This window comes from Cebidichthys violaceus, unplaced genomic scaffold (assembly GCF_023349555.1).
Source record: "Cebidichthys violaceus isolate CVI_PGR_0920_01 unplaced genomic scaffold, fCebVio1.0.p SCAF_62, whole genome shotgun sequence".
Classification (NCBI taxonomy): Eukaryota; Metazoa; Chordata; class Actinopteri; order Perciformes; family Stichaeidae; genus Cebidichthys; species Cebidichthys violaceus.
The window spans coordinates 41,888-68,959 of NW_027176839.1; the positions used below are offsets into that span (position 1 = coordinate 41,888).

The 27,072-nt window shown below is 39.6% G+C and overlaps 1 protein-coding gene and 6 non-coding genes across 9 annotated transcripts; all 7 read left to right on the forward strand.

Annotated features, from left to right (window-relative positions):
* Nucleotides 1-1,670: 1,670 nt before the first annotated feature.
* trnas-gcu (transfer RNA serine (anticodon GCU)) lies at nucleotides 1,671-1,752 on the forward strand. Its single transcript has one exon. It is a non-coding gene; the product is annotated as a tRNA-Ser (tRNA).
* A 1,751-nt stretch (nucleotides 1,753-3,503) lies between these two features.
* Nucleotides 3,504-3,586, forward strand: trnas-gcu (transfer RNA serine (anticodon GCU)). Its single transcript has one exon. It is a non-coding gene; the product is annotated as a tRNA-Ser (tRNA).
* A 460-nt stretch (nucleotides 3,587-4,046) lies between these two features.
* On the forward strand, nucleotides 4,047-4,128 carry trnas-gcu (transfer RNA serine (anticodon GCU)). The gene has a single exon. It is a non-coding gene; the product is annotated as a tRNA-Ser (tRNA).
* A 464-nt stretch (nucleotides 4,129-4,592) lies between these two features.
* trnas-gcu (transfer RNA serine (anticodon GCU)) lies at nucleotides 4,593-4,674 on the forward strand. The gene has a single exon. It is a non-coding gene; the product is annotated as a tRNA-Ser (tRNA).
* A 483-nt stretch (nucleotides 4,675-5,157) lies between these two features.
* On the forward strand, nucleotides 5,158-5,239 carry trnas-gcu (transfer RNA serine (anticodon GCU)). Its single transcript has one exon. It is a non-coding gene; the product is annotated as a tRNA-Ser (tRNA).
* A 467-nt stretch (nucleotides 5,240-5,706) lies between these two features.
* Nucleotides 5,707-5,913, forward strand: trnas-gcu (transfer RNA serine (anticodon GCU)). The gene is made up of 2 exons: nucleotides 5,707-5,743; nucleotides 5,869-5,913. It is a non-coding gene; the product is annotated as a tRNA-Ser (tRNA).
* A 9,977-nt stretch (nucleotides 5,914-15,890) lies between these two features.
* Nucleotides 15,891-26,604, forward strand: gtf2h2 (general transcription factor IIH, polypeptide 2). 3 transcript variants are annotated; one of them, XM_068734285.1, is made up of 15 exons: nucleotides 15,891-15,969; nucleotides 18,331-18,391; nucleotides 19,572-19,649; nucleotides 20,002-20,038; nucleotides 20,636-20,722; nucleotides 20,817-20,867; nucleotides 21,480-21,534; nucleotides 22,253-22,358; nucleotides 22,506-22,596; nucleotides 22,792-22,987; nucleotides 24,663-24,726; nucleotides 24,833-24,936; nucleotides 25,237-25,339; nucleotides 25,418-25,457; nucleotides 26,115-26,604. In XM_068734285.1, the coding sequence occupies exons 2-15, from the start codon at nucleotides 18,336-18,338 to the stop codon at nucleotides 26,223-26,225; spliced, it is 1,179 nt and encodes a 392-aa protein (XP_068590386.1). In that variant the 5' UTR covers nucleotides 15,891-15,969; nucleotides 18,331-18,335; the 3' UTR covers nucleotides 26,226-26,604. The 3 variants fall into 3 exon arrangements, with proteins under 3 accessions (XP_068590386.1, XP_068590387.1, XP_068590388.1); XM_068734286.1 differs by having other exon boundaries at nucleotides 15,911-15,973; XM_068734287.1 differs by lacking the exon at nucleotides 15,891-15,969 and adding an exon at nucleotides 15,983-16,003.
* Nucleotides 26,605-27,072: the final 468 nt, after the last annotated feature.

Sequence of the window (27,072 nt, forward strand, 5' to 3'; positions counted from 1 at the left end):
AAATGGGACTATTGCAAGACTTCCCATTTTGTGTTCTTAAATTTAATCTTTTTTTTCTCCACTAATCACAAGCTCAGAAGAAACAAATTGCTTCTGGAGAAGGTGGGCATCGATCCCACTACCTTTGGCACGCTAAGCAAGCATTCTACCATTTGAGCTATTTTGCCTCTACAGAAAACTTTTGAAAACTTTCCAGGCTCATGAAAAAATGCTAGAAGGTCACCTGTCAGGGAATTTTGCTATAAAATGCAGGATACAAAAGACCAGGTGGCCGATTGTTTAGGGTGCTGGACAGCTAATCCCTTGTGCTCTGCACCTGTGGGTTCGATTGCCATTCTCGTTGAGTTCTCTCTACTTTGGTGTGCTGTGTCTAAGACTTAGTGATCATGACTAAGCAAGCCATATAATACCTGAAATGGACAGGTCTTCACCAAAGTTTCCAGAACACTGAAACCCTGAAAAACAGGAAAACTGCAGAATATCTTCTTTGTCCACTATTCAGTTGGTAAACAACAGTGATCACACTACCTCTCGTATGCTCAGCAAGCACTCCACCATTTGAGCTAAATCCCCTCTGCAGAATGTAAGTGGGTAGAATCGGTGTAGCTGATGGACTGCTAATCCATTGTGCTCTGCATGCGTGGGTTTGAATCCCATCCTAGTCGCAGATGAAAACCAGTTTTTTTTTTTCCGTTTGTCTTCACACATTTTATTGAACAAAACATCTGAACTGGAGATTACAATGTAAACTCACAGGGGAGTCAGAGAAATGGTTAAGCGCATGCTGCTTGTACTATGACAAAACTTGCTGAATTATGACAAACAGATTGTTGTTTTGGCTGCCAGACACCAGGATAACCAAGTTGATTCCTAGTACGTCACGTTCTCTCAATTTCTCCTCATCTAAAATAAAAGTACATTGGACTTGTGGAGAATGCAGGTAGCAATCGCGCAACTTCTCGCATGCAAAGCGAGCACTCTACCATTTGAGCTAATTCCCCTTAAAGCAAACATTTTGGTAGAACCGCCTAGCCCGCTTCATTTAACGCCTCTCAACACTTTGAAGGTCAATGTAAACACTTTGGAAGGTTACTTGGATCGGACTTTTGAGGTAAAAAGTGATCCGGGCAGGAAGAGGTGGCAGAGTGGTTAAGGCGATGCACTGCTAATCCATTGTGCTCTGCAAGCATAGGTTCAAATCCCATCCTTGTTGCAGAAGAAAACCTGTTTTGTTTTTTTTCGTATGTCTTCACACATTTTATTGAACAAAACATCTGAACTGGAGATTACAATGTAAACTCACAGGGGAGTCAGAGAAATGGTAAAGCGCATGCTGCTTGTACTATGACAAATCTTGCTGAATTATGACAAACAGATTGTGGTTTTGGCTGCCAGACACCAGGATAACCAAGTCGATTCCTAGTACCTCAATTTCTCCTCATCTAAAATGAAAGTACATTGGACTTGTGGAGAATGCAGGTAGCAATCGCACTACTTCTCGCATGCAAAGCGAGCACTCTACCATTTGAGCTAATTCCCCTTAAAGCAAACATTTTGGTAGAACCGCCTAGCCCGCTTCATTACACGCTTTACTCGACTTTCCAGGTCAATGTAAACACTTTGAAAGGTGACTTGGATTTGACTTTTGAGGTAAAAATCTATCTATGCAGGACGAGGTGGACGAGTGGTTAAGGCGATGGACTGCTAATCCATTGTGCTCTGCACGCGTGTGGTCGAATCCCATCCTCGTCGCAGAAGAAGCGCTAGAAGCTCACCATGAAAGGAATTTCCCCATAACATGCAGGATACAAAATAAAAGGTGTTTGTGGTGATGGACTGCTAAGCAATGTAAACTCACAGTGGAGTCAGAGAAATGGTAAAGCGCATGCTGCTTGTACTATGACAAATCTTGCTGAATTATGACAAACAGATTGTGGTTTTGGCTGCCAGACACCAGGATAACCAAGTCGATTCCTAGTACGTCACGTTCTCTCAATTTCTCCTCATCTAAAATAAAAGTACATTGGACTTGTGGAGAATGCAGGTAGCAAACAAGCTACTTCTCGCATGCAAAGCGAGCACTCTACCATTTGAGCTAATTCCCCTTAAAGCAAACATTTTGGTAGAACTGCCTAGCCCGCTTCATTACACGCTTTTCTAGACTTTCCAGGTCAATGTAAACACTTTGAAAGGTAACTTGGATCTGACTTTTGAGTTAAAAAGTGATCTGTGCAGTACGAGGTGGCCGAGTGATTAAGGCGATGGACTGCTAATCCATTGTGCTCTGCACACTTGGTTCTAATCCCATCCTCGTCGCAAAAAAAAAACAGTTGTTTTTTTTTTCATATGTCTTCACACATTTTCTTGAACAACACATCTGAACTGGAGATTACAATGTTAAGGCGATGGACTGCTAATCCATTGTGCTCCGCACGTGTGGGTTCGAATCCCATCCTCGTCGCAGAAGAAACGCTAGAAGTTCACCATGAAAGGAATTTACCCATAACATGCAGGATATAAAAGAATAGGTGTTTGAGGTGATAGACTGCTAAGCAATGTAAACACACAGGGGAGTCAGAGAAATGGTGAAGCGCATGCTACTTGTACTTTAAGAAAACTTGCTGAATTATGACAGATTGTGGTTTTGGATGCCAGACACCAGGATAACCAAGACGATTCCGAGTACGTCACGTTCTCTCAATTTCTCCATATCTAAAAAAAAAGTACATTGGACTTGTGGAAAATGCAGGTAGCAATCGCGCTACTTCTTGCATGCAAAGCGAACACTCTACCATTTGAGCTAATTCCCCTTAAAGCAAACATTTTGGTAGAACCGCCTAGCCCGCTTCATTACACGCTTTTCTAGACTTTCCAGGTCAATGTAAAAACTTTGGAAGGTGACTTGGATCTGACTTTTGAGGTAAAAATGTATCAATTCAGGACGAGGTGGCCGACGGGTGAGGCGATGAACTGCTAATCCATTGTGATCTGCACGCGTGGGGTCGAATCCCATCCTCGTCGCAGAAGAAACGCTAGAAGGTCACCATGAAAGGAATTTCCCCATAACATGCAGGATACAAAATAAAAGGTCTTTGTGGTGATGGACTGCTAAGCAATGTAAACTCACAAGGGAGTCAAGGAAATGGTTAAGCGCATGCTGCTTGTACTATGACAAAACTTGCTGAATTATGACAAACATGTTGAGGTTTTGGCTGCCAGACACCAAGATAACCAAGTTGATTCCTAATACGTCACGTTTTCTCAATTTCTCCTCATCTAAAATAAAAGTACATTGGACTTGTGGAGAATGCAGGTAGCAATCGCGCTACTTCTCACATGCAAAGCGAGCACTCTACCATTTGAGCTAATTCCCCTTAAAGCAAACTTTTTGGTAGAACCGCCTAGCCCGCTTCATTTAACGCCTCTCAACACTTCGAAGGTCAATGTAAACACTTAGGAAGGTGACTTGGATCTGACTTTTGAGGTAAAAAGCTATCTATGCAGGAAGAGGTGGCTGAGTGGTTAAGGTGATGGACTGCTAATCCATTGTGCTCTGCAGGCGTGGGTTCGAAACCCATCCTCGCCGTATAAGATAACCAGTTCTTTTTTTTTTCGTATGTCTTCACACATTTTATTGAACAAAACATCTGAACAGGAGATTACAATGTAAACTCACAGGGGAGTCAGAGAAATGGTAAAGCGCATGCTGCTTGTACTATGACAAATCTTGCTGAATTATGACAAACAGATTGTGGTTTTGGCTGCCAGACACCAGGATAACCAAGTCGATTCCTAGTACCTCAATTTCTCCTCATCTAAAATAAAAGTACTTTGGACTTGAGGAGAATGCAGGTAGCAATCGCACTACTTCTCGCATGCAAAGCGAGCACTCTACCATTTGAGCTAATTCCCCTTAATAAAGCAAACATTTTGGTAGAACCGCCTAGCCCGCTTCATTACACGCTTTTCTAGACTTTCCAGGTCAATGTAAACACTTTGAAAGGTGACTTGGATTTGACTTTTGAGTTAAAACTTGGTCTGTGCAGGACGAGGTGGCCGAGTGGTTAAGGCGATGGACTGCTAATCCATTGTGCTCTGCACGCGTGGGTTCGAATCCCATCCTCGTCGCAGAAGAAAACCAGTTTTTTTTTTTCGTTTGTGTTTACACATTTTATTGAACAACACATCTGAACTGGAGATTACAATGTAAACTCACAGGGGAGTCAGAGAAATGGTAAAGCGCATGCTGCTTGTACTATGACAAATCTTGCTGAATTATGACAAACAGATTGTGGTTTTGGCTGCCAGACACCAGGATAACGAAGTCGATTCCTAGTACGTCATTTTCTCTCAATTTCTCCTCATCTAAAATAAAAGTACATTGGACTTGTGGAGAATGCAGGTAGCAATCGCGCAACTTCTCGCATGCAAAGCGAGCACTCTACCATTTGAGCTAATTCCCCTTAAAGCAAACATTTTGGTAGAACCGCCTAGCCGCTTCATTTAACGCCTCTCAACAGTTTGAAGGTCAATGTAAAGACTTAGGAAGGTGACTTGGATCTGACTTTTGAGGTAAAAATCTACCAATGCAGTACGAGGTGGCCGAGTGGTTAAGGCGATGGACTGCTAATCCATTGTGCTCTGCACGAATGGGTTCGAATCCCATCCTCGTCGCTGAAGAAACGTTAAAAGGTCACCATGAAAGGAATTTCCCCATAACGTGCAGGATACAAAATAAAAGGTGTTTGTGGTGATGGATTGCGAAGCAATGTTAACTCACAGGGGAGTCAAGGAAATGGTTAAGCGCATGCTGCTTGTACTATGACAAAACTTGCTGAATTATGACAAACAGATTGTTGTTTTGGCTGCCAGACACCAGGATAACCAAGTTGATTCCTAGTACGTCACTTTCTCTCAATTTCTCCTCATCTAAAATAAAAGTACATTGGACTTGTGGAGAATGCAGGTAGCAATCGAGCTACTTCTCACATGCAAAGCGAGCACTCTACCATTTGAGCTAATTCCCCTTAAAGCAAACATTTTGGTAGAGTAACCTAACTCGCTTCATTGCACGCTTTTCTACACTTTGAAGGTCAATGTAAACACTTAGGAAGGTGACTTGGATCGGACTTTTGAGGTAAAAATTGATCAACGCAAGACGAGGTGGCCGAGTGGTTAAGGCGATGGACTGCTAATCCATTGTGCTCTGCACGCGTGGGTTCGAATCCCATCCTCGTCGCAGAAGAAAACTAGTTGTTGTTTTTTTCGTATGTCTTCACACATTTTATTGAACAAAACATCTGAACTGGAAATTACAATGTAAACTCACAGGGGAGTCAGAGAAATGGTAAAGCGCATGCTGCTTGTACTATGACAAATCTTGCTGAATTATGACAAACAGATTGTGGTTTTGGCTGCCAGACACCAGGATAACGAAGTCGATTCCTAGTACGTCATTTTCTCTCAATTTCTCCTCATCTAAAATAAAAGTACTTTGGACTTGTGGAGAATGCAGGTAGCAATTGCGCTACTTCTCTCATGCAAAGCGAGCACTCTACCATTTGAGCTAATTCCCCTTAAAGCAAACATTTTGGTAGAACCGCCTAGCCCGCTTCATTACACGCTTTTCTAGACTTTCCAGGTCAATGTAAACATTTTGAAAGGTGACTTGGATCTGACTTCTGAGTTAAAAAGTGATCTGCGCAGGACGAGGTGGCCGAGTGGTTCATGCGATGGACTGCTACTGGGTTCGAATCCCATCCTCGTCGCAGAAGAAAACCAGTTTTTTTTTTTTTCGTATGTCTTCACACATTTTATTGAACAAAACATCTGAACTGGAGATTACAATGTTAAGGCGATGGACTGCTAATCCATTGTGCTCTGCACGCGTGGGTTTGAATCCCATCCTCGTCGCAGAAGAAAACCAGTTGGTTTTTTCTTCTTATGTCTTCACACATTTTATTGAACAAAACATCTGAACAGGAGATTACAATGTAAACTCACAGGGGAGTCAGAGAAATGGTAAAGCATTACATTACATTACATTACATTACAGTCATTTAGCAGACGCTTTTATCCAAAGCGACTTACAATAAGTGCATCAACATTGGTAATCAAAAGAACTACTAGTCACCAGAAGTCATAAGTACATTTCCTTTTCCAAAGCGCATGCTGCTTGTACTATGACAAATCTTGCTGAATAATGACAAACAGATTGTGGTTTTGGCTGCCAGTCACCAGGATAACCAAGTCGATTCCTAGTACGTCATTTTCTCTCAATTTCTCCTCATCTAAAATAAAAGTACTTTGGACTTGTGGAGAATACAGGTATCGATCCAGCTACTTTTCTCATGCAAAGCGAGCACTCTACCATTTGAGCTAATTCCCCGATAAAATAAACATTTTGGTAGAACCGCCTAGCCTGCTTCATTGCACACTTTTCTACACTTTCCAGGTCAATGTAAACACTTTGGACAGTGACTTGGATCAGACTTGTGAGGTAAAAAGTGCTTTACGCAGGATGAGGTGGCAGAGTGGTTAAGGCGCTGGACTGCTAATCCATTTTGCTCTAAATGCGTGGGTTTGAATCCCATCCTTGTCACAGAAAAAACGCTATAAGGTTACCTAGACATGCTGTATACAAAAGACGAGGTGGCCGAGTGTTTGAGGTGATGCATTGCTAATCCATTGTATTCTCCATAGACTGAGAAGAAACCAGTGTTTCTTTGTCTGTATGTCCTCACACGTTTTATTGAAGAAAACATCTGAAATGGAGATTACAATCTAATTATAGTGATGGATGTCATCATGTAAAATGTGTTTTTAGAGCAAACATAGTTTAACAGGTTCCCAACATGCTATTCAAAAGTGATACAAAATGACATTATTTGGCATGTGGTTTGAGACCAGTGGGTGTTGTCAACCGCATGATTGATAGTTATTGTCAAGTTGTCCTATCCCTATTTGTTGTATCAAATCTGAATAATATGCAAGTCTTCAGAACTCAGGAATTCCAATCTATTCTAATTAGGGCCCGAGCACTGACGTAGTCGGAGCAGAGGACCTATTGTTATTCTAATGTTTTTTATTATTAGGGCCCGAGCACCGACGTAGTCGGAGCGGAGGACCTAATGTTATTCTAATGTTTTTTATTATTATTATTAGGGCCCAAGCACCGACGTAGTCGGAGCGGAGGACCTATTGTTATTCTAATGTTTTTTATTATTGTTATTATTATTATTATTATTATTATTATTATTATTATTATTATCGTACCAGTTTCATCGCAAAAAGGAGGTGCTTGGGATACTGGGAATCTTTTGAAATTTGGCACAAAATTCAGTCGTGGTGAAAATTCCAGTATTATTGGGGTGTCCAGCTGCGGCATGACATTTTGGCTCGATAGCGCCCCCTACAGAGTAGCCCCAACTTTGGGTTTCACCTAGCTGTATGAAATTTGGTAGGTATGTGGAACGTGATGGGACGTACAAAAAAGTCAAAAGGAGGTATATCCTAAACCAAACAGGAAGTCGGCCATTTTGAATTTTATGACGTTTTTGGACCGTTTCAAGGCGCCGTACTTTAACGAACTCCTCCTAGAGATTAAACCCGATTGCCTTCAGATTTGGTCAGTATGCTCTTGAGACCTTGGCAGTGAAACGATACTCAAAGATCAAAAAGTTATCGAACTATGTGTCCGTGGCGTGGCGGCAAAAAAACACCATTCGCCATGAAACAGGAAGTTGTTGTAACTCGGCTGTACATTGCCTAATCTGCTCCAAATTTTTCATATGTCATAACATCCTGACCCTGAACACATGTATATGACAATTTTGAATCACAGTAATACCGCCACCTAGTGGCAACTGGAAGTCATAGGTTGTGTACTTTGACACCCTACTGCTCACAGATTAATCGGATCCCTCTCAAATTTTGTCACAAAAGCCTTAAGACCTTGATAATGCTTCATTGTGAAAATTGTAGGAAGTTGTCGAAGCGTGGCGACGTGGCGGCTCTGCGAATTTCGATCCTTCGCCATGAACGAATAAACTGATGTAACTCGACTCCGCATCATCAGATCTTTACCAGATTTCACATGTTTGATTAAACTTCAGGCCTGAAGACATCTGCAAGCCAATTTTGAATCATAGTCATAGCGCCACCTACTGGTAACAGTAAGTTAAAGTCTTTATACTTTGGCTTGTTTCTCTTAGTTGGAAAATCAGATCAACATCAAATTTGTTCCACACAAATGGAAGAAGTTCATAATGCCAGTTCTCTAAGCTTTTAATGTTTCGTCAAACGCCGTTGCTGTGGTAACGCAGTCTTCGCCGTGAAAAACGATGGTCATTTGGAGAGGTTAAAAAAGCTCGAAACACAAGCAAACTTGACACACAGATCACAAGGCCAAAATGTAGTTCTATAATATGATTTTATTCAATCAGAGTGTTAAATTGGCTCAATAGCGCCCCCTACAAAATTTCGATGAAGCAGCCCTTGCAGTACGTTTCACATAGAATAACAAAATTTGGTAGGCACATGTATCACATGTGGACTTAAATAAAAGTCTCTTGGGGCCATGCCCTAAACCCAACCGGAAGTCAGCCATTTTGAATTTAGTCTGAATTTCTAGTGTCGTTTTTTCAATTTCCAGGCGCTCTACTTTAACAAACTTCTCCAAGAGATTAAACCCGATTGCCTTCAGATTTGGTCAGTATGCTCTTGAGACCTTGGCAGTGAAACGATACTCAAAGATCAAAAAGTTATCGAACTATGTGTCCGTGGCGTGGCAGCAAAAAAACACCATTCGCCATGAAACAGGAAGTTGTTGTAACTCGGCTGTACATTGCCTAATCTGCTCCAAATTTCTCAGATGTCATAACATCCTGACCCTGAACACATGTATATGACAATTTTGAATCATAGTCATAGCGCCACCTACTGGCAACAGTAAGTTAAAGTCTTTATACTTTGGCTTGTTTCTCTTAGTTGGAAAATCAGATCAACATCAAATTTGTTCCACACAAATGTAAGAAGTTCATAATGCCAGTTCTCCAAGCTTTTGATGTTTTGTCGAACGCCGTTGCCGTGGTAACGCAGTCTTTGCCGTGAAAAACGATGGTCATTTGGAGAGGTTAAAAAAGCTCGAAACACAAGCAAACTTGACACACAGATCACAAGGCCAAAATGTAGTTATATAATATGATTTTATTCAATCAGAGTGTCAAATCGGCTCAATAGCGCCCCCTACAAAATTTCGACGAAGCAGCCCTCGCAGTACGTTTCACATAGAATAACAAAATTTGGTAGGCACATGTATCACATGTGGACTTAAATAAAAGTCTCTTGGGGCCATGCCCTAAACCCAACCGGAAGTCAGCCATTTTGAATTTAGTCTGAATTTCTAGTGTCGTTTTTGCAATTTCCAGGCGCTCTACTTTAACAAACTCCTCCCAGGGAATTAATCAGATCAACTTAGAATTTGGTCAGAACAATCGAAAGACCTTTGTGATTAAAAGTTACTCAAAGCTTGTTGTTTCATGAAATGCCGTTGCCGTGGCGATGCATTCCTCGCCATGAAAAACAAAGGTGTTTTTGAGGGGCTAAAAATACTCAAAACAAAATCAAACTTGTCACACACATTTAAAATCCTGAATGTAGTTATCTGATGTGATTTTAATGCTTCAGAGTGGCAACTCGGCTCGATAGCGCCCCCTACAATATTTCGACGATGCAGCCCTCGCTGTACGTTTCACCGAGATGTATGAAATTAAGTAAGCAGGTGTATCACATGTAGACTTAAAAAAAAGTCTTAGGGGTCCATGCTCTAAACCCAACCGGAAGTCAGCCAATTTGAATTTTGTATGAATTTCTTGTGGTTTTATTTCCTTTTCCAGGTGCTGCACTACGAACTCCTCCTGGGAAATAATCCAATCAGCTTAGAATTTGGTCAGAACAACCTAAAGACCTTAACGATTAAAAGTTACTAAAAGCTTGATGTTTCATCGGATAACATGGACTTGGTGTAGCGTCAATTTTACATGATTCGCCATCATCCATCAAGCTTTTGTAACTCAACCTTACTTTGTCAAAACTGCCCCAAACTTGACATGCTTGATTGCTGTCGTGATTTTAGGACTTCTGCATGCCAATATTAACTCATAGTCATAGCGCCACCTACTGGCAACCACGAACGTAAACAGAATTCTATAATAACAGCGGCCCAAACAGGGTTTGTGGGCACACCATGAGAAAAAGACTTCTCTGATCTAAATATGTGCAAACTAAGATGCTTGGAGAACAAAATGTCAGTGATAGATTAACAAAATTTGGTAGGCACATGTATCACATGTGGACTTAAATAAAAGTCTCTTGGGGCCATGCCCTAAACCCAACCGGAAGTCAGCCATTTTGAATTTAGTCTGAATTTCTAGTGTCGTTTTTTCAATTTCCAGGCGCTCTACTTTAACGAACTCCTCCCAGGGAATTAATCAGATCAACTTAGAATTTGGTCAGAACAATCTAAAGACCTTTGTGATTAAAAGTTACTCAAAGCTTGTTGTTTCGTGAAATGCCGTTGCCGTGGCGATGCATTCCTCGCCATGAAAAACAAAGGTGTTTTTGAGGGGCTAAAAATACTCAAAACAAAATCAAAACTTGTAACACACATTTAAAATCCTGAATGTAATTATCTGATGTGATTTTAATGCTTCAGAGTGGCAACTCGGCTCGATAGCGCCCCCTACAATATTTCGACGATGTGCAAACTAAGATGCTTGGAGAGCAAAAGTTAGACAACAGTGGTTCTCAAACCATATCAGTGGGCATTAGTATAAATGATCTGTCCAGAGCTTCTACTCGAGAATCAGAATAAATGTTGCAATGAATGCTTCACACTACAATCTAAAGTTACAGAAGAGCTTAAAATGAAAACAGTGTTAAATTAAAGTGTTCAAGTACAAGCAAATTACACTACTGTTCTGTTAACTTTCATGTGAGTCCAAATACAATCAGTAGGACACTGCACCCAGTAAACTGACAAGTCTGTTATGTTCCAAACACTGAAGCGCATTCACGCACATTCATTTTCTTAATGATCTTAACAGGCTTACATTTATGATTGCATCGGAGTAAACTCAAAACATTTGAGGCATAATGCCTGGCAACATGATCTTGCTATGCTGCTGGTCGACGCAGAAATATCATCTAACTCGTGCACGCAGTGTATGATGGTCACAGAAATGCATGACCGCGTCAACCAGAGTCCTGCCGGTATCCTCGACGTGCGCGTAGTTGCGAGGGCCCGATCAATGCTGCTTGCAGCTTTAATTCTAATTGTCATTATTAGTTGGAGGGTACAGCAGAGTTGTCATCAAAAGAAAAGAACATTATTAATGAGTTGGCACTCTCCTGGGATTTGCCTCCAGTCACATCTGAGAACAGGAATTGGCTGCTTGACAGACTGCTCCTCCATGCTGTGAGTATTCTGATCTGTACTTGACAGATCATACAAACCAGACGGACTAATCAGAGTTGAAGTTCTGATGTAGGACAACATTTTGTCTTTCAAATAACTATCAAGAGGCTCTGGAAATGTTCATCCAGAAGCCCTGAAAGATACACTGCAGTGACAAAATTGTGGATTATTGTGGGTTATATGATTTCGATGTTTAGTTCAATGTACAGTTCAAATAATTGTTCAGTTGTTATATTGACTGCTGTCATTAAAAGAATCACAATGAAAACCATGATTCCTTTAAGTGTTTGTGTCGGTGTCCTCACCTCCCCCCATCCCCCCAAAGCTGTAAACCTTGGGGAAACACTGCGACATTGAGGTAAGTTGACATTATATTGCTCTGTTTTGTCAAAATTATTTTAAATGTAGCAGCACTTCACTTTGCTTTCATGTTGTTTGTGTCATGGAGTCTCTTTTTTTAAAGACCCACTGCAGGCTGATGTTACATGCACCAATAAAAACTCCTGGCTCATTCCCCGCCCACTACATCCAAACTCAACTCGTACGTTTTCATTTTGAGAGCAAAAGTTTTTGTTTTGAGAGCAAAGGTTTTTGTTTTGAGAGCAAAGGTTTTTGTTTTGAAAGCAAACGTTTTTGATTTGTGATTTGCAGCCAAGTTTCAGAACCAAAACTAACAAACAATTTATTCTCAGTTTATGTAATTTTACTTACAAACTTGATTTTTGATTGCAGTGCGAGAAATTTGCTCTCAAAACCTTTTTTGTTTGTTTGCGTAATAAAGACACAAATATACCTTTATAGTCTTCCTGGATCAATTTCACTCATACAATTATTTTTAAAAAATTCAGCGACTTACCAAATGAGAATTTGTAGTTATTTGGACTTAACGAGTCCATCAGGATTAGATCCCAGTGAAAACGATCAGGACAGGGATCGGGCCTCTCTCTCTTAATTTTGTCTGGAGGTAAGTAGAGGCAGAAGGGCCAGTTCGCCCATCCCTGTTGGCTCCTGACGATCTTACAAGGGATCCTGTTTGTGACGCCAATTTGTGGTGGAAAATATTCCTATACCCGCTTTACGTGAGTCTTTTAATGCTGAAATACATACTACCAAAAACCAGGTTGTCTTTTAAGTATTCATTCTCTGCGCAGAGAAGGTTCAATCATCACAACAGAATGCGTACAGTCTCAGTGAGGAAGAACCTCGAAAAAAGTGAACAAGCTTTCTTTATACAGAATGAGCAAAGGTGGGGGCCAATGGCCAATATTACAGATATTTTGGGCTCAGACTGATAGGAACAACAATGAAAAACAATCGGCCAGCAACTAAAACAAGCGGCCCAAAGGCCTCGGTGGTGGAACATTCTCATACAACACAGTTAGTTATCTTTGTGAACAGGCAAGAGAGAATTCTTCTTTTGCACAACAGAGACACGGTGAAGTTCAACAAAGTTCAGAGCAAAATTACTTATGCTTGAATGCAATATACTAGTAGAAAAATATACCACGTAAAAATTACCATTACACTCCGCCACCAAATCCGTCTCCTTCAGCCATTGAGTGTTAAAAGTGTAATAAAACAAAGCTAGGTAAAAAAAAAAGAATCTACAAAAGAATCTGCAAAAAATAAAAATGTCATGTCAATGTCATAACTTACATATCTTTCAACTTGAACTCTTACTACTAATACTAACTTCTGCTAGCTAGCTTCAGCTTCACAACAGTCACGCTAGCCCACTGATCAATCACGGCGCACGTTAGTGCTGAGCTGCACGTTAATGCTAACATACTTGTAGGCTACCGAGAAGTACGTTAGCCTACGCACGTGCCTCTTGCATGTCAAAGAATACGCCCAACATGTCAAACTAAAGATCTGATTGGTTGAACTCTATGACAATCAACAATATCGTCCCCATTTACTTTAATCTGCAAAGTGTACCTAGAGGGCATTGGGCCTCTCTCCTTACATAGAGATGTGAAATCTGATTGGATAAAAGCTCTACTTAAAACAAGCTGCACTGGAAGCAATGCTGCAGGCTAGGAGCAGAGCAACTGAGGAAGTAGCTGTGCAATGAGAAAAAAAGCTGGAAAAAAAGCTGGAAAAAAATGATAATACATATAGTGTATTTGTGAAAAATTATTAAATGATAAAATAGCTATCATTTTGTGATTCTGTTTAGGCCAGCAGAGAAGGCTTTGCTGGCCCTGACGGCCTACTGGTGTAGTGGTATATGTAGTGTGTGTGGCAGTGCATGTAATAGTGTGTATAGTAGTAGTGTGTGTTATACTTGGACTTTTAAATGACTGTCTTTTACATAAAATACTATAATAAAATACTTGTTTTTGACCTACTTATATACTATGACTTTTTTTCAATATATTATACTTGGTCTTTTTTATGACTTTTTTGACATAAAATACAATGAATTGTTTTGGACACTATGATTTTTCATTATGTTTTTTCGACATTCTATACTATGTGTCACACCTGTATGTCAAGCTGGGTTTTTGTCCTGTCTCCACGTTTGTTTTGTGACTTCCTGTTTTATTTTGGAAATGAACTCTCCTCTCGTTTCAGGTTCCTTGCCCTTCCTCATGTGTCACCAGTCTGATTGTCTTCCCTGATTCCTGATTGTGTCCAACTGTTCCCCCACTTCCCTCATGTGTACTTATAGTCTGCGTCTCCCCTTGTCCTGTGCCAGTGTGTCATGTCCTTTCGTCTTGCACACCCGCCTTATGCGAGTATCAAGTCATAGTTTTGTCTGTTCCGAACCTTGTTATAGAGTCCTTGGTTGGCCTTGTGCCGTCTTTTGCTTCACAGCCTTTTTGTTAGTGACTGATTATTTTCTTGTTTCCTCGGTAAGAGAGATTTTGGTTTTGCTTTTTGCCTTTTCGACTATTCAGCTCTTCGAGTTAAATCAGAGCATTTTTACTTGTAGTTTACTACCTTCCTCGAGAAGAGATTTTTGGTTTGGTTTTTGCCGTTTGACTTTGCAGCTCTTTGAGTTAAATCAGAGCATTTTTAGTTCTACTTTGTTATTTTCTTTTTTCCTCGCTAAGAGAGGTTTTTGTTGGCTTCCCGTATTTAATATTGCCCAGCTCTATTAGTTTAGCCAGAGCATTTCCCTGTTCTTCCCTCTTCGGAGGAGTTTTTTGTTTCCAGGGATTTCCCTGTGTATTTTTGTTGGAAATAAAAGATCGTCAGCTGAACCTCTACTCTGCGTCCGAGTCCTCCTCCAGAGCTCCCTTCCTGACACTATGACTTTTTTTTCAACATATTATACTTGGTCTTTTAAATGACTTTCTTTTACATAAAATACAATTAATTGTTTTGGACATAGCATACGATGACCTTTCATAATGTTTTTTGGACATTATATGTATTTACTTTTTATACTGTTTTATTCAACAAACTATACTATGACTTTTTTCAATATATTATACTTGTTCTTTTATGACTTTTTTTTTTTTTTTTTACATTAAAAGACGTTTCAGGCTGGGAAGAAGCCAAAAGTGGATTTTGTGAAAGCAAACATGATTTTACAGTTTTGTGTCATTTTCATGAACACCTGATGCTTTCACCACTTTACTGCCTAAACCCTAATTTTCACCTTTTTAAGTTGATGTTTCAGGCTGAGAATAGCACTTCAAGAAAGTGCTTCAGAACAGATTTACCATTCCAAAGTTGATTTCATGAATACCTTAAGTTTTCATCACTTTACTGTCCAAAGCTGCATTTTCCTCTTTTAGGCTCACAAAAGATTTTCCAGACTGAGAATAGTCCAAAAGTCGATTTTCTGAAGAAAAAAAAAACACAGTTCACATGACATTCTTCCAGAAAGTTCTTCAGAACTAAATATGTATTCAATGTTGATTTAATTGATACATGATGGTTTTACCACTTTACTGCCCAAAACTGAATTTTCATATTTTAGGGTCCTAGTTGAAGTTTCAGGCTGAGAATAGCCCAAATGTGGCTTTTGTGAAAGCAAACAAAGTTTACATTATTTTGTTCAAGAAAGTGCTTCAGAACAATAGATTTACCAGTATATGATATGACCTTCAGAAGTAAACGAGACCATGAGTGAGAAGACTCGCTATTTCTATAGAGCTTTTCTTAAATATTGTTTCCTGTACTTCTGTCGGATTCTGCTGGAAATCAGATGTATGTGCTTCACCCCAGGCTTCAGTGGAGCCTCCAGCAGCAACAAGGAGGAGAGCTAAGCGCCCAGCAGCAGCTTTGCTTCGCTTCTAATTAACAACAGTAATAACTTTTCCCTGCAAAACCTACTGGTTCACACTCAAGTCCAGTAGCTGGCGGTAGGGTTTCTCTAAGCGTGTTTGCCAACTGCCAATAAAACCAGAGAAGAAGATGAGAACGAGTACAGGAAGAAGAAGACGGACAACGCGCTTTTTTGTTTTTTTTCCGGAAAACGTGTTTCTTTCCGGAAGAAATATCCGTTGCACCATCTGGCATTGCACTCAAACGGCATTGTAGGTACAACTGATTTTTTGTTATTCACGTAACGTAAGTTGTCTTTATATGTTCATGAGTGCGATATAAATTCGTATCGTACACAACAATAAATAATAACTAGATGATACATTAACTTGGTTCACATTAGCAGCTTGAATTAACGTTCCATAAACAACCTAACGTCACGCTCTTGAACAGAATTGTTAGCTAGCTCGCTGTGTAAAAAGTTAATGCTAAGTTAACGTTAATTACTTCAAGTGACGTGAAGGGTACAATAAACTACTTTATCTTACTGCAGTGTTTGAAATAAGATGTGCATAATACTAGTGATTAAATGTGATGTTAGCAAATCATTCAGCTCTGCCAACTAGTGTTGGCTGTTGTGTCGAACGCTATTCTAATAACAATTTAGCGTCTTCTTATACATTCGCTCCAGTATTCGGTACAATTAACGACATGTAATAATAATGCATAATGCTATTGATCATCTGAACGGTCAGCAAACAATTCGGCTTAACATAACGTTATTGGTCCGTGCACGTAGTATAATTAATTTGCCACTGTTCAATGCAATTCAGCGCACTGATTCAGTGTAGGCTGCACAGAGACACCGCACACATGAAAGCTAAATTAATTCGTGCAATAACTTTATGAGAGAAAAATCTAGATCTGCTGGTTCTATGACCTCAGTATTTGTCCTCAAATACACGTGTCAAAGTTTGTCAAAGCACAACAAGTTTCATGCTATTTTGTCATTTAAAATGGTCAATACACTATAGTTAATTAACAGGTTCTGGGTTTCATTAAACCACTTTTAATGAACAGTGAATTGCTCCTGAACAAACTCGCCTTTTCATATTCAGATCCTGTAAGAAAAAATACTGCAATAATAAGGATTAGTACTACTTAATAGTAGATAACAAAAGATTCTGAAATAAAGTTTGAAGATGGGGAAGGAGCTGATTGGCTGGCCTGAAATTCATGTTACCATGATGCCAATGGGCAGCAGACACAACTGTAATTTGTTAAAAATATAGCAATTTGGAGAGTGAAATTTTGTGTTATACAGTATGTTATCACTGTTGTTAATAAGCATTATAACACAGGCTTGTGTTGTAAACAGAAACATGTGCAGACTGCCATATTGAAAATGCTATTAAAGTATGAGAGGATGCTTGAAAGTGACTCTTATTTGGTGGAAAGTCATGATGATGAAGCATTCTGTACACAGTCAAGAGGATTATCCTGTTATTATTAATTCATTTTATTTCATGTAGAATAGTTAAAAGTGTAAACAGTAAATAAACTTGAAGGATTTTGCATTGAATAGCTTAGTGGCTTCATTGTCATGACAACAGAGCCAGCAATAAAATCAAAGTTCAAGTCAGACTCATTGCAAGTCTCCACACAACAGCCTGAAACATTCACCCAAATAGTGAATAGAAGCCTTTATTTAAATACATAAATTGATAATATAATGAATCATTGCATACAAATAATTCAGTGTTTGTGCAGTTTATTCATGTTCAACTGTGGGAAAGTGGCAGAAATATGACTATCACAGTTATATATTCTGTTAATTATTTTGGCTATTTGTTTGTTTATTTAATTTAGCTCTCCTTAAATTGCACTATGGAGCAAACACGTTTGAAAATGCGCAACTTTTACTTTGAAGACGAGCTGTCTCTGTTTCCAACTCTCGACTTCCTTACTCAGTTGTCATTATTAAAGTTGGATAACTGGAACTGATGTTTTTGGTGCGCTGAATTTCATTGCATGTGTTTATTTAATGCGACAATAACACAGGCAAAGCTTTCACCGCGTTTAGGCAGCATCGGCTATCGAACAACGAACTCTCACTTTGCGGAACACATTTACATGAACACAAGTGGACCAATGAGATTAGGTACATTACATTACATTACAGTCATTAGGTAACACCCCTAAACTGACATTGTTAATCAAACAACGTGAAGAACGGCAAATGAATTGTACTTCGTGTACAGACCATTATTGACTGTTTATGGTAACGCTAGAATCTCTGATGATGTTTTTGGCTTTGACCATTAAATATACTTGCAACTGAATAATGTCTTAATTTCCTGTCATTACGTTTCAAACACAGCCTTTTAGGAATCATTAGTGTCTTCTGATATAGAATACTAGTATTTGTCATATAAATATTTGTAATAAACCAGTTTTAGCTTTAGTTTATATTAATATTAGAGTAAAATGGCTAAACAGCATGATAAGTGACTCCTTGCAATTCCTGGGCTATTAATGAAGTTTAACACCCTGCGCAGAAGACTTGTGTATTGATGTGAAGCTGAATTTTCTCTGTTTTTTGGCTCTAACTTTACTTGAATATCTGCTGGCAGACATAATGGATGAAGAACCGGAGAGAGCCAAGCGCTGGGAAGGGGGCTATGAGAGGACATGGTAAGACCATTAAACTAATTCAGTTTTCAACTTGAAATATGTGTTGTTGTTTACATAAATATATTTCACAATGGTGCCCTGCAGATACACAATCAAAAATAAGTAAACACAAACAGTAAAACAAGGACAAAGCAGACAAATTTACTAAAACAGGAGCGTTCACTATCGATCAATAGAAACGTAAACTGTTCCTGGGTTGTCTAACTTAAGGGAGTCCTGAATGTATTCCACCTATGAAGGGCATAATAGGAGAATGCAGTTTTTCTCACTTCCGTATTCATACATGGGGTATCCAAGGTAATGCATTCTTTGAACAATGAACAAGTTTGGTATGGCATATTTCTAATACCTTTTTAAGCGATGATAAATAAAATGGTTGCCTGGTAAATACAAAATAGACAGTGTTGTTCCCTTCGAGTGGTAAGTGATGGGGCACCCTACCTCCTCATAGAGGTTACAATGATGGGTTCTAAATGCAATACATTTAAGAGACCTGTGATTTAAGCAATAATGGGTATTTATAACACAGGACTTTTTATTTGAGCCCCAGTTATTGTACTGAGGGTTTCTCATGTATCGAGTGAAGAGAGTGTAATTAGTCTTATCTGGGTTCAGTAAAAGCCTGAATTTATTCAGGACCTTTTGAATAGCCAAAAAAATCAGGCTTTGAATTAGACAAAGCTTTGTCAATAGGCGCTGAATAAATGACCATACTGAATAAGATAAAATAGAACTTTATTAATTCCAAAGAGAGAAATAAAATAAACTCCTGTGCCAGAGATTGATCGAAGATTACAACAGAAGAAGAAAAAAAAAATTGGAGTATGTTATAAACAATATAATAATGCCATTAAGTGTTGAAGAAGTAATACTGACACTAGTGCAAAAATAGAAGAGCAATAAGAGTGAGATAAATATAGTTAAAAAAGTCAACTAAAATAGAAAATGTAAATTACAACAACATATGATTAAAAACAAGAGTACAAATCTAAGTTTATAAGAAGTAATACTAACACCAGTGCCTGAAAGGAGCTAAAATAAAGGAGTACTATTGGCAATGATATTTAGAAACAAAGCATGAATAAAGCTTACTAACCAATGAGCCCAGGTCATATATGTACAATGTATGTCCATGACTCTCTATGGTGCAACATTGTGGAATATATGTGTTTTCCTACAGGGAGGTGCTGAAAGAGGATGATTCTGGCTCACTAAAAGCCACAGTAGAAGAGATCCTGTTCCAGTCTAAAAGGAAAAGGTTTGTGTGTGCATGTGCCTGTTGTCTGACAAGTACAAAGAAACGTGAAAATTGTTGATTTGATAATTCGTTGTTATTCTTCAGACTCCATTCTATTTGTTTAGACACCTCGCTTGTATGATGTAAATGAGACCTATTTTCTTCTGCTGGCACTTTTGAAATGCATTTTTCTTCTCACGCTCTTCCTTCTTTGATCAAGGTATGTTCTACTAGATTGTCTCTGGAACCTTTTCCTCTGGCTGCTGTATATATTTGTATACCCCAGTACTCTGTACTGCTCAGTCCAAAGAAGAAGTCACTTAATTCTCCAAAAGTTACATCAAACGTATCTGCTGCTTTGTTGACCTCATAGGGTAACCGAGAGCCATGGACAAGTGAGGCTTGGAATGGTGAGTGAGTTCTGCCTCCTTCCTACAGAGCCTCGTGCTTCACTTATCTGTATTATTTTAGAGATCTCATGTCAGCATGGTGGCAAAATACTACACCACATTATTTTTATATATATGTAAAGGCAAAAATAGCCACTTACACTTTTGGTCAACATTGTTGTAACTGTTTCGATTAATATGGGATCATATCATCAGACAAAAGATGCAAAGCACAGAACTCATTTTTATTTTGTTTCACAATATAACTGTTAATATAAGTCATGAATGGCACTGCAGGTTGCAATGACCCTTGTTGTGAATATGGCAAAAACAACAAATTTTCAAGGCACCAATTCAATGCAAGGCCACTGATTGGGATACCTAAATCAAATAAGCTGACAGCTTCAGTTGTTAGTGTTAACTGGTCTGTTTGGGTTGCGGTGCAAAGAAATGATTTGGCCATCAGAACACTGTACTAGGGACTACTGTGGACACACTCAGCATAACATTAAATGCCATATTGGGATTAGTGTATTTTGCTATGAGGAAAATAAAATATAATGTTTAGAATGTATCATTACCAAAAACGTCAAGGTGTTAAAGGATGTTGTTCTCTAGATGCGACACCTCCATGTGGTGATTGACTGTTCAAGAAGTATGGAAGACCAGGACTTGAAACCAAACCGCCTCACCTCCTCTCTAAAGGTATATTCTATAGCAGACCAATCACCCTGTACACCAGCAGCCATACGGTAGGATCAGCTGTGAAGCACCATCTCCTTTTTACTTTCCTCCTCAGCTGATGGAAACTTTTGTCGAGGAGTATTTTGACCAAAACCCCATCAGTCAGGTATGTTTATACAATCGTGAGTTCTGTGCATGTTTTATACTGAACTTAATACTTTACATTTATATCCCATCAGTTCTTATTTAAACATGGCACATTCTGGTTTATTGGAGAAAAAGAGTGTAAGTCTGCGCCATCATATTGTTAGTACACAGAAATTGAAGGGTTCCCGATCCTTATTGCTGCATTGGCAAATACTTTTGGCCAAGGTACTTGCCTCATAACTTGTGACGCAAAGTTATCATTTTAGATTATTTTTTTACCAATTGTATCCACTCCCTGAATATTATATTCCATGCAGGGTAAAAGTAGATGATGGCTACCAAGTGGCAAAAGCTTCAACAGGATACACAACAGCAGATTTACATTATAAAACCATTGACTGTAAGGGATCTTTCTGGCACTTATGGTTCTCCTTCATAAATGAGTCATTGAGGGAAAAATACATAGACCAGCAACAGAAAAAGTGTTGGAGGCCCATTCGTTATGGTAACATAGCACTGCTGTCAGTCCCCAATCAGAAACAATCTTTCTTATACAATCATCCAATATCTGCAAAAGAGTTAAAACAATAATTTTGCAGTGGTTGATCTAACATGTGTTGTGTGTCTACAGCTGGGTATTATCACCACGAAGAACAAAAGAGCCGAGAAGCTGACTGACCTGGCAGGTGAGGATCACGTAAACTGCTAATGTTAGACTCCACCTCTCAATGTAATACCTAAAGGAGTATAGTGAAATGAATAATGAACATGTTTTTGCTTGGGGCATGTTATTAATGTTAGGATTTCTCATTTTTGTCTCTATTGCAACAGAAGAAAAATGGCACTTTCAAGCTGATGATGCCTTAGATAAACCATGTGTCAGCAGTGACCACGGCTCTGTCGAAACAGAGCTACAATCCTCCATGATCAGTGCTAGTGTCATCTGTTCAAACTTTTCACTTGTGTCAACTACAGCCTCCAGTCTGTGAAGTTACCACGTGCAGGGAGACAGAAATCAGTGGCCGAGCATTTGATTTCCGTGAGTGGGCTTATTGTGCGTCGCACAAAGGCTGTATTCCATATCCTGTGCAACAGCCAAGATAGGCTGAATTTTCACTGATCTACCTGGAAGCAACATATGTTGTTAATACATTTAGCCGGTCAGGAGAAATAGAATTCACCTGGCTGCAGATTAGGAAATGGAACTCAGCTACATCCTGGGGCACTTTGCAACACTATGTGTGCGTGGTGGCTAATATTCATTACATTTAACTAGTCCGTCTTTGGGGACGTGAACTCATCCAAGGCGGGCACAGGTGACCTCAGTGGCTGGGCCCAGACCCCCAATGCTGCCGGGACTGGGTGCCGCTTTAATGTACTGTGATGTATTTTGTTCACCACCAGGAAATCCAAAGAAACACATTGTTGCTCTGAAGAAAGCAGTGGACACTGTGTGCGTAGGCGAGCCGTCCCTCTACAACTCTCTCAACCTGGCCATACAGACCCTCAAGTATGTTCTGCAGTGTTGCAGTCCTATTATTATTATTATTATAAGTCATGTTTCTATTATTTTTTAATAGTTGTTATTGTTAGTTGTCATTTCTGTAATATTACTGACTGAGTGTCACTCAGCTTGTTCCTTGATCTCTGTATGAAGGAACATGCCTGGACATACGAGTCGGGAGATCCTGGTAATCCTCAGCAGCCTCACTACATGTGACCCAGCAAACATCTGTGAGCTGATTAAGGTACAGACACCCTTCCTTAGGGGGGATAGTCATAACCTTTGTTGATATGCAGTTCTGCTGCTAAGCTTACTAGTTTAATTTCAACTTAATGAAAATGTGAATCTCTCTTTCCTGACGTTTCTAGTGTGTCTTTCATGCTCTTAAGAAAAACCTAAAACAAATACTGTGATGTATAACCGTGTTCCTCTCTGTCAGACCCTGAAGTCTCTGAAGGTGAGGGTCTCTGTGATCGGCCTGTCAGCAGAGGTCAGGGTGTGTACGGTATTGACCAGGGAAACGGGCGGCTCTTACCACGTTATCCTGGATGAGAGTCACTTCAAAGAGCTACTGATGCTGCATGTCAAACCCCCTCCAGCCAGCTCCTCATCTGAATGCTCTTTAATACGCATGGGTCAGTATTCAGAGGCAGTTTCCATCTTTTTCCATCTGAGAAAGAAGGATAAGCTACTCTTCTGTTTCTAAACTAAGTTGTAACATAAGACACAACAGAGTTATCAGACATCAAGTGTTGAATAGCAGCACTTATGAACTGGCTGAAATGTTGGCCTAACAAACAAAAAGCATTCTGCTGCCGTTGCAGAACTAGGACTGCGTCTTTAAACATGAAACAATATTAACAAAGGGACAAAGACAGAGATAGTCGGTATCCTGTATGAGCTCCGAGTTACTGCGATATGACTTTTGTAGGCGTAAAGATACCACTTTGAGGGCAAGGTGATGCATTTGCCAATTCATTTTAATATGTAGGGATCTAAATGTAAAATCTCACTGGTAACACGGTGAAAACTCTGGTTGTTCTTGAGCGAAAGGCTGGCAATATATTATTATTACTGTCAACAAATCCCATGTGTTCCATCATTATGACCATGACCACACACTGTAGTAGACTAAATCGCACGTATGCCATCCTGCTTCTCGGATACTCACTGAAGCCCAAAATGTGGATCACTGCGGTGCTGAAAGTAGTCCCAAACAAATGTACTATTTTCTCCTGTTTCAGTAAGGTTTGTTAAAACTATCATGACTAGCTGTTTTCGGGCATTACTGAATTGCTTAGGATTTGAAATAATTAGTTTGAAAGAAGATTAAAGTGGCAATCGTAAAGATTTTCATTTGAATAAACGTCTGTTGGGTCACTGTCTCCTGAGGAGGTAACACAATGGTGATTGATTCTATGGCCCACTGATGAAAATATTGCAATAAAACTTTGCATGAAACAATTAGATAGTAATTGTCAAATAAGCACAACAAGGAAATTCACCAATCAGGGCCAGGGGCGCGACTAACCCTTGTGTCAAGCATTGTCAACTGTGCGCTGGAACTGAAGAGTAATAACAATGGAGAACGGTTCAGACATTATTGAATCGTTCACTCAATGTCCTCTCTTTCGTGGTTGGAATGTTGAATGTCCTCTTGATGCTTATTCAGAAAATGCACAGAATTGTACTACTTTTGTTTAATTGTTTTGTAATGTTGCATAATGACAATGAATCATCCTTGAATATCTTCTCAATATCTTCATACATCACAGGCTAGTTCTGTTCTTTTTACTTTCCTCTTTAACTCGCTCCGAACGGCACCGGCACAAACTAAATTGTCATGATTAGCAAAAATCAAACCCATCCCCCATGGAAATTGATAAGAGTGGAGGGAATGACAGACAGAAGATGGAAACTGAGTGTAACAAGTTGACAATTCTGTCTAATATCAGGCACGTTTTTCTCCATTGCCTACACACACAAATTTGAACTATGCACACAAATCAGAAAAATAGCACGTTTGTATGGGATTTTGGACGCAGCTCAATACTCCAGACTGCTGAACTCGAAGCACAATTCCATCGTTTTCACTCAAATGGAAATTCTAAGTCAACCTTGGGAGCAAAGCACTTTTGAACCTAAAGAATAGTCCCTCCCCATTTTCCCATTAGACAAGGAAGACACAAATATAATGTTTTTTGTTTCCCTAAATTACATTTGTTCTTGCTCCTCTTCAAAATAGTAAGATTATTTGTGACTATAAAAACATCTACTGAATATTTGTCTCATACCCACTTGTTCGTTCAGGTTTTCCTCAGCACACCATTGCTTCTCTGATTGACCAGGATGCTAAGCCTTCATTCAGCATGTCGTAAGTCAAAAGCAGTGCTATTTAAACCTTTTGGCCAGGACTGTTGGCAGCCACTACTAAAGTGAATTGTCTTTGCGCTGGGCTGCTCCTGTTGTGTGTCTTCCAGTCATCTGGACAGCAGCAGTGGTGCCGGTCTGTCTCTAGGAGGATACTTCTGTCCGCAATGCCACGCCAAGTACACAGAGCTTCCGGTGGAGTGTAAAGTCTGTGGTATGTGTCGTGTGTGTGTGTGTGTGTGTGTGTGTGTGTGTGTGTGTGTGTGTGTGTGTGTGTGTGTGTGTGTGTGTGTGTGTGTGTGTGTGTGTGTGTGTGTGTGTGTGTGTGTGTGTGTGTGTGTGTGTGTGTGTGGGGGAGAAGAGAGGAGAGAGTGTGTGTGTAAGATTAGAGGAGACTTTGATTAATTTTTCTTCCTGTGTCAAAAAAGTACTAGTTATTTTTGCTGCTTAAAAAGTACTTTGTGTTTAAAACCAATGGAGGTACTGTAGCTCTGACCGGCGTGTTGTCTCGAAGGTTTGACTCTGGTGGCGGCGCCCCATCTCGCCAGATCCTTCCACCACCTTTTCCCCCTCCAAGCCTTTACAGAGAGTCCTGCGAGGGAGCTCCAAGCAGACAGGTGGCTCTCATGCATTCACACAATCATTCACAGATACAGTGCTGCTGTGTAGCTAAACTTGTTGTAATTTGGTTTCAGGTTCTGTCAAGCTTGTCAAGGGGAGCTGAAAGATACAAGTGTAAGTACAATAGTTGACTGTACATCTGGATCTGTAGAGGCCATTCAGATGATAGAACAGTGTTTTCCTTTTAAAGGGCCACATATTTAAAAGTTCAGTTTGTCATCACAAAGTATTTTTCAGCTTGTAAAACATAGTTGTAAAATACCTTCTTTGACTCTGAAGGAACCTTGTCAAGTATGAGAAAATAACCCTAATAATGTAAAGTTGTCTTAATTATTCCCATTGTTTTTTTTGGCATTCTATGCCTTTTTGTTTAGATGGCGGCAGTAGAGGGATAACAGGAAATGAGAGAAGAGAGATGGGGAACGAAATATAGGTCCCCACACTGATTTTAATCATATTTACTGTCACACTTACCAGTAATCTTCCAGCTACAACAGACAGGTCTGCAATACAAACTAGAGGTGTGGAGTTTATTAGTTATTGAATTAATATAGGAACTGTAGGATCCAGTGTCATTGAAGCTCTCTTGGTCGTTGCTTCAATTTTGACTATTCTTTTTTTAGGTCAACTATGTGAAACTGCAGTCATAAAATGCCAGTTGCTTAAAAAATATCTTCATATCCCATGTGAAAATTGTATACTTGAATTTGTTTATTCATTGTAACTTCAGTCTGTCCATCCATCTTTATCTGCTCTCCCCTCTCTGTCTAGATATTCACCTGTCCATCATGTCGCTGTGTGTTCTGTGTGGAGTGTGATCTCTTCATCCATGACTCGCTGCACTGCTGCCCCTGCTGTATTCACAATCAGAGCAACCCCTGAAACTGAGAGGCTAACAGTTGGACAGAGATTGAAATAAACTCAGTGGTCATGTCCCCTTAATGACTCATTGTGTCCGTCCTATCAGTGTTGTCCACTTCTGATAGAATAGTCATGATGCACACAGGCAACGGACCATATTTCAAAGTTGTTGAAGATATGCATACAATATTGGACTATTTGGGTTTATCCATATCATTTGAAGGTTCAGCAGCTTCTTGCTAAAGTTAGGCCGCTGAGCCGCTGCACTTTCAGCTGTAAAATAGCACACCACTATATGTCAGAAATGAATTTTGTGGGCATTGTTTATACACACTTTTGTACTACAGTTCTGTTTGTGACATGGCATTTACAATAAAACATATTTTTTCTACTTGTTAAAGTGCTTTCAAAGAGTTTCATTAAAATACATGTCTGTTAAGTCACTATCACTGAAGGAGGTAACACAATGGTAATTGAGCCTATGGCTCACTAATGAAACTATTGCAATATTTACATATTTGCAGTATAACAGACTGGAAATCTGTGGCAACATTCCTGGAAAAAACTGCTTTTTCTATTGTATGCACACAAAATATTGAACTATGCACACACAATTCTGAAAACTGGAAACAAGTGAATAAAGATTTTCAAGTTTCAAATTCCAAGCACAATTACTTTGTTTTGACTCGAATAGAGATTCTAAATGCACCACGACAGAAATCTTGAGGATTGAGGGTCCCATTTGTGTTTCCTTAAGGTTCTTAAAATGTAGTTTTCTTTGTTGTCGGATCTGAGAGAGGGTAGACCTCAGTCCAGATCTCAGTCCACACTCCAGGTTAGTTAGTGGCGGTAATGCACTCTAAAGCTG

What these genes read in the sequence shown, in the direction of transcription:
- gtf2h2 (XM_068734285.1), top strand. Translation starts at nt 18,336, where the DNA reads ATGGATGAAGAACCGGAGAGAGCCAAGCGCTGGGAAGGGGGCTATGAG. An exon ending in ATGCTCTTTAATACGCATGG is followed by an intron (nt 22,988 to 24,662) that starts GTCAGTATTCAG and finishes TTGTTCGTTCAG; the next exon opens with GTTTTCCTCAGCACACCATT. An exon ending in GGGAGCTGAAAGATACAAGT is followed by an intron (nt 25,458 to 26,114) that starts GTAAGTACAATA and finishes CTCTCTGTCTAG; the next exon opens with ATATTCACCTGTCCATCATG.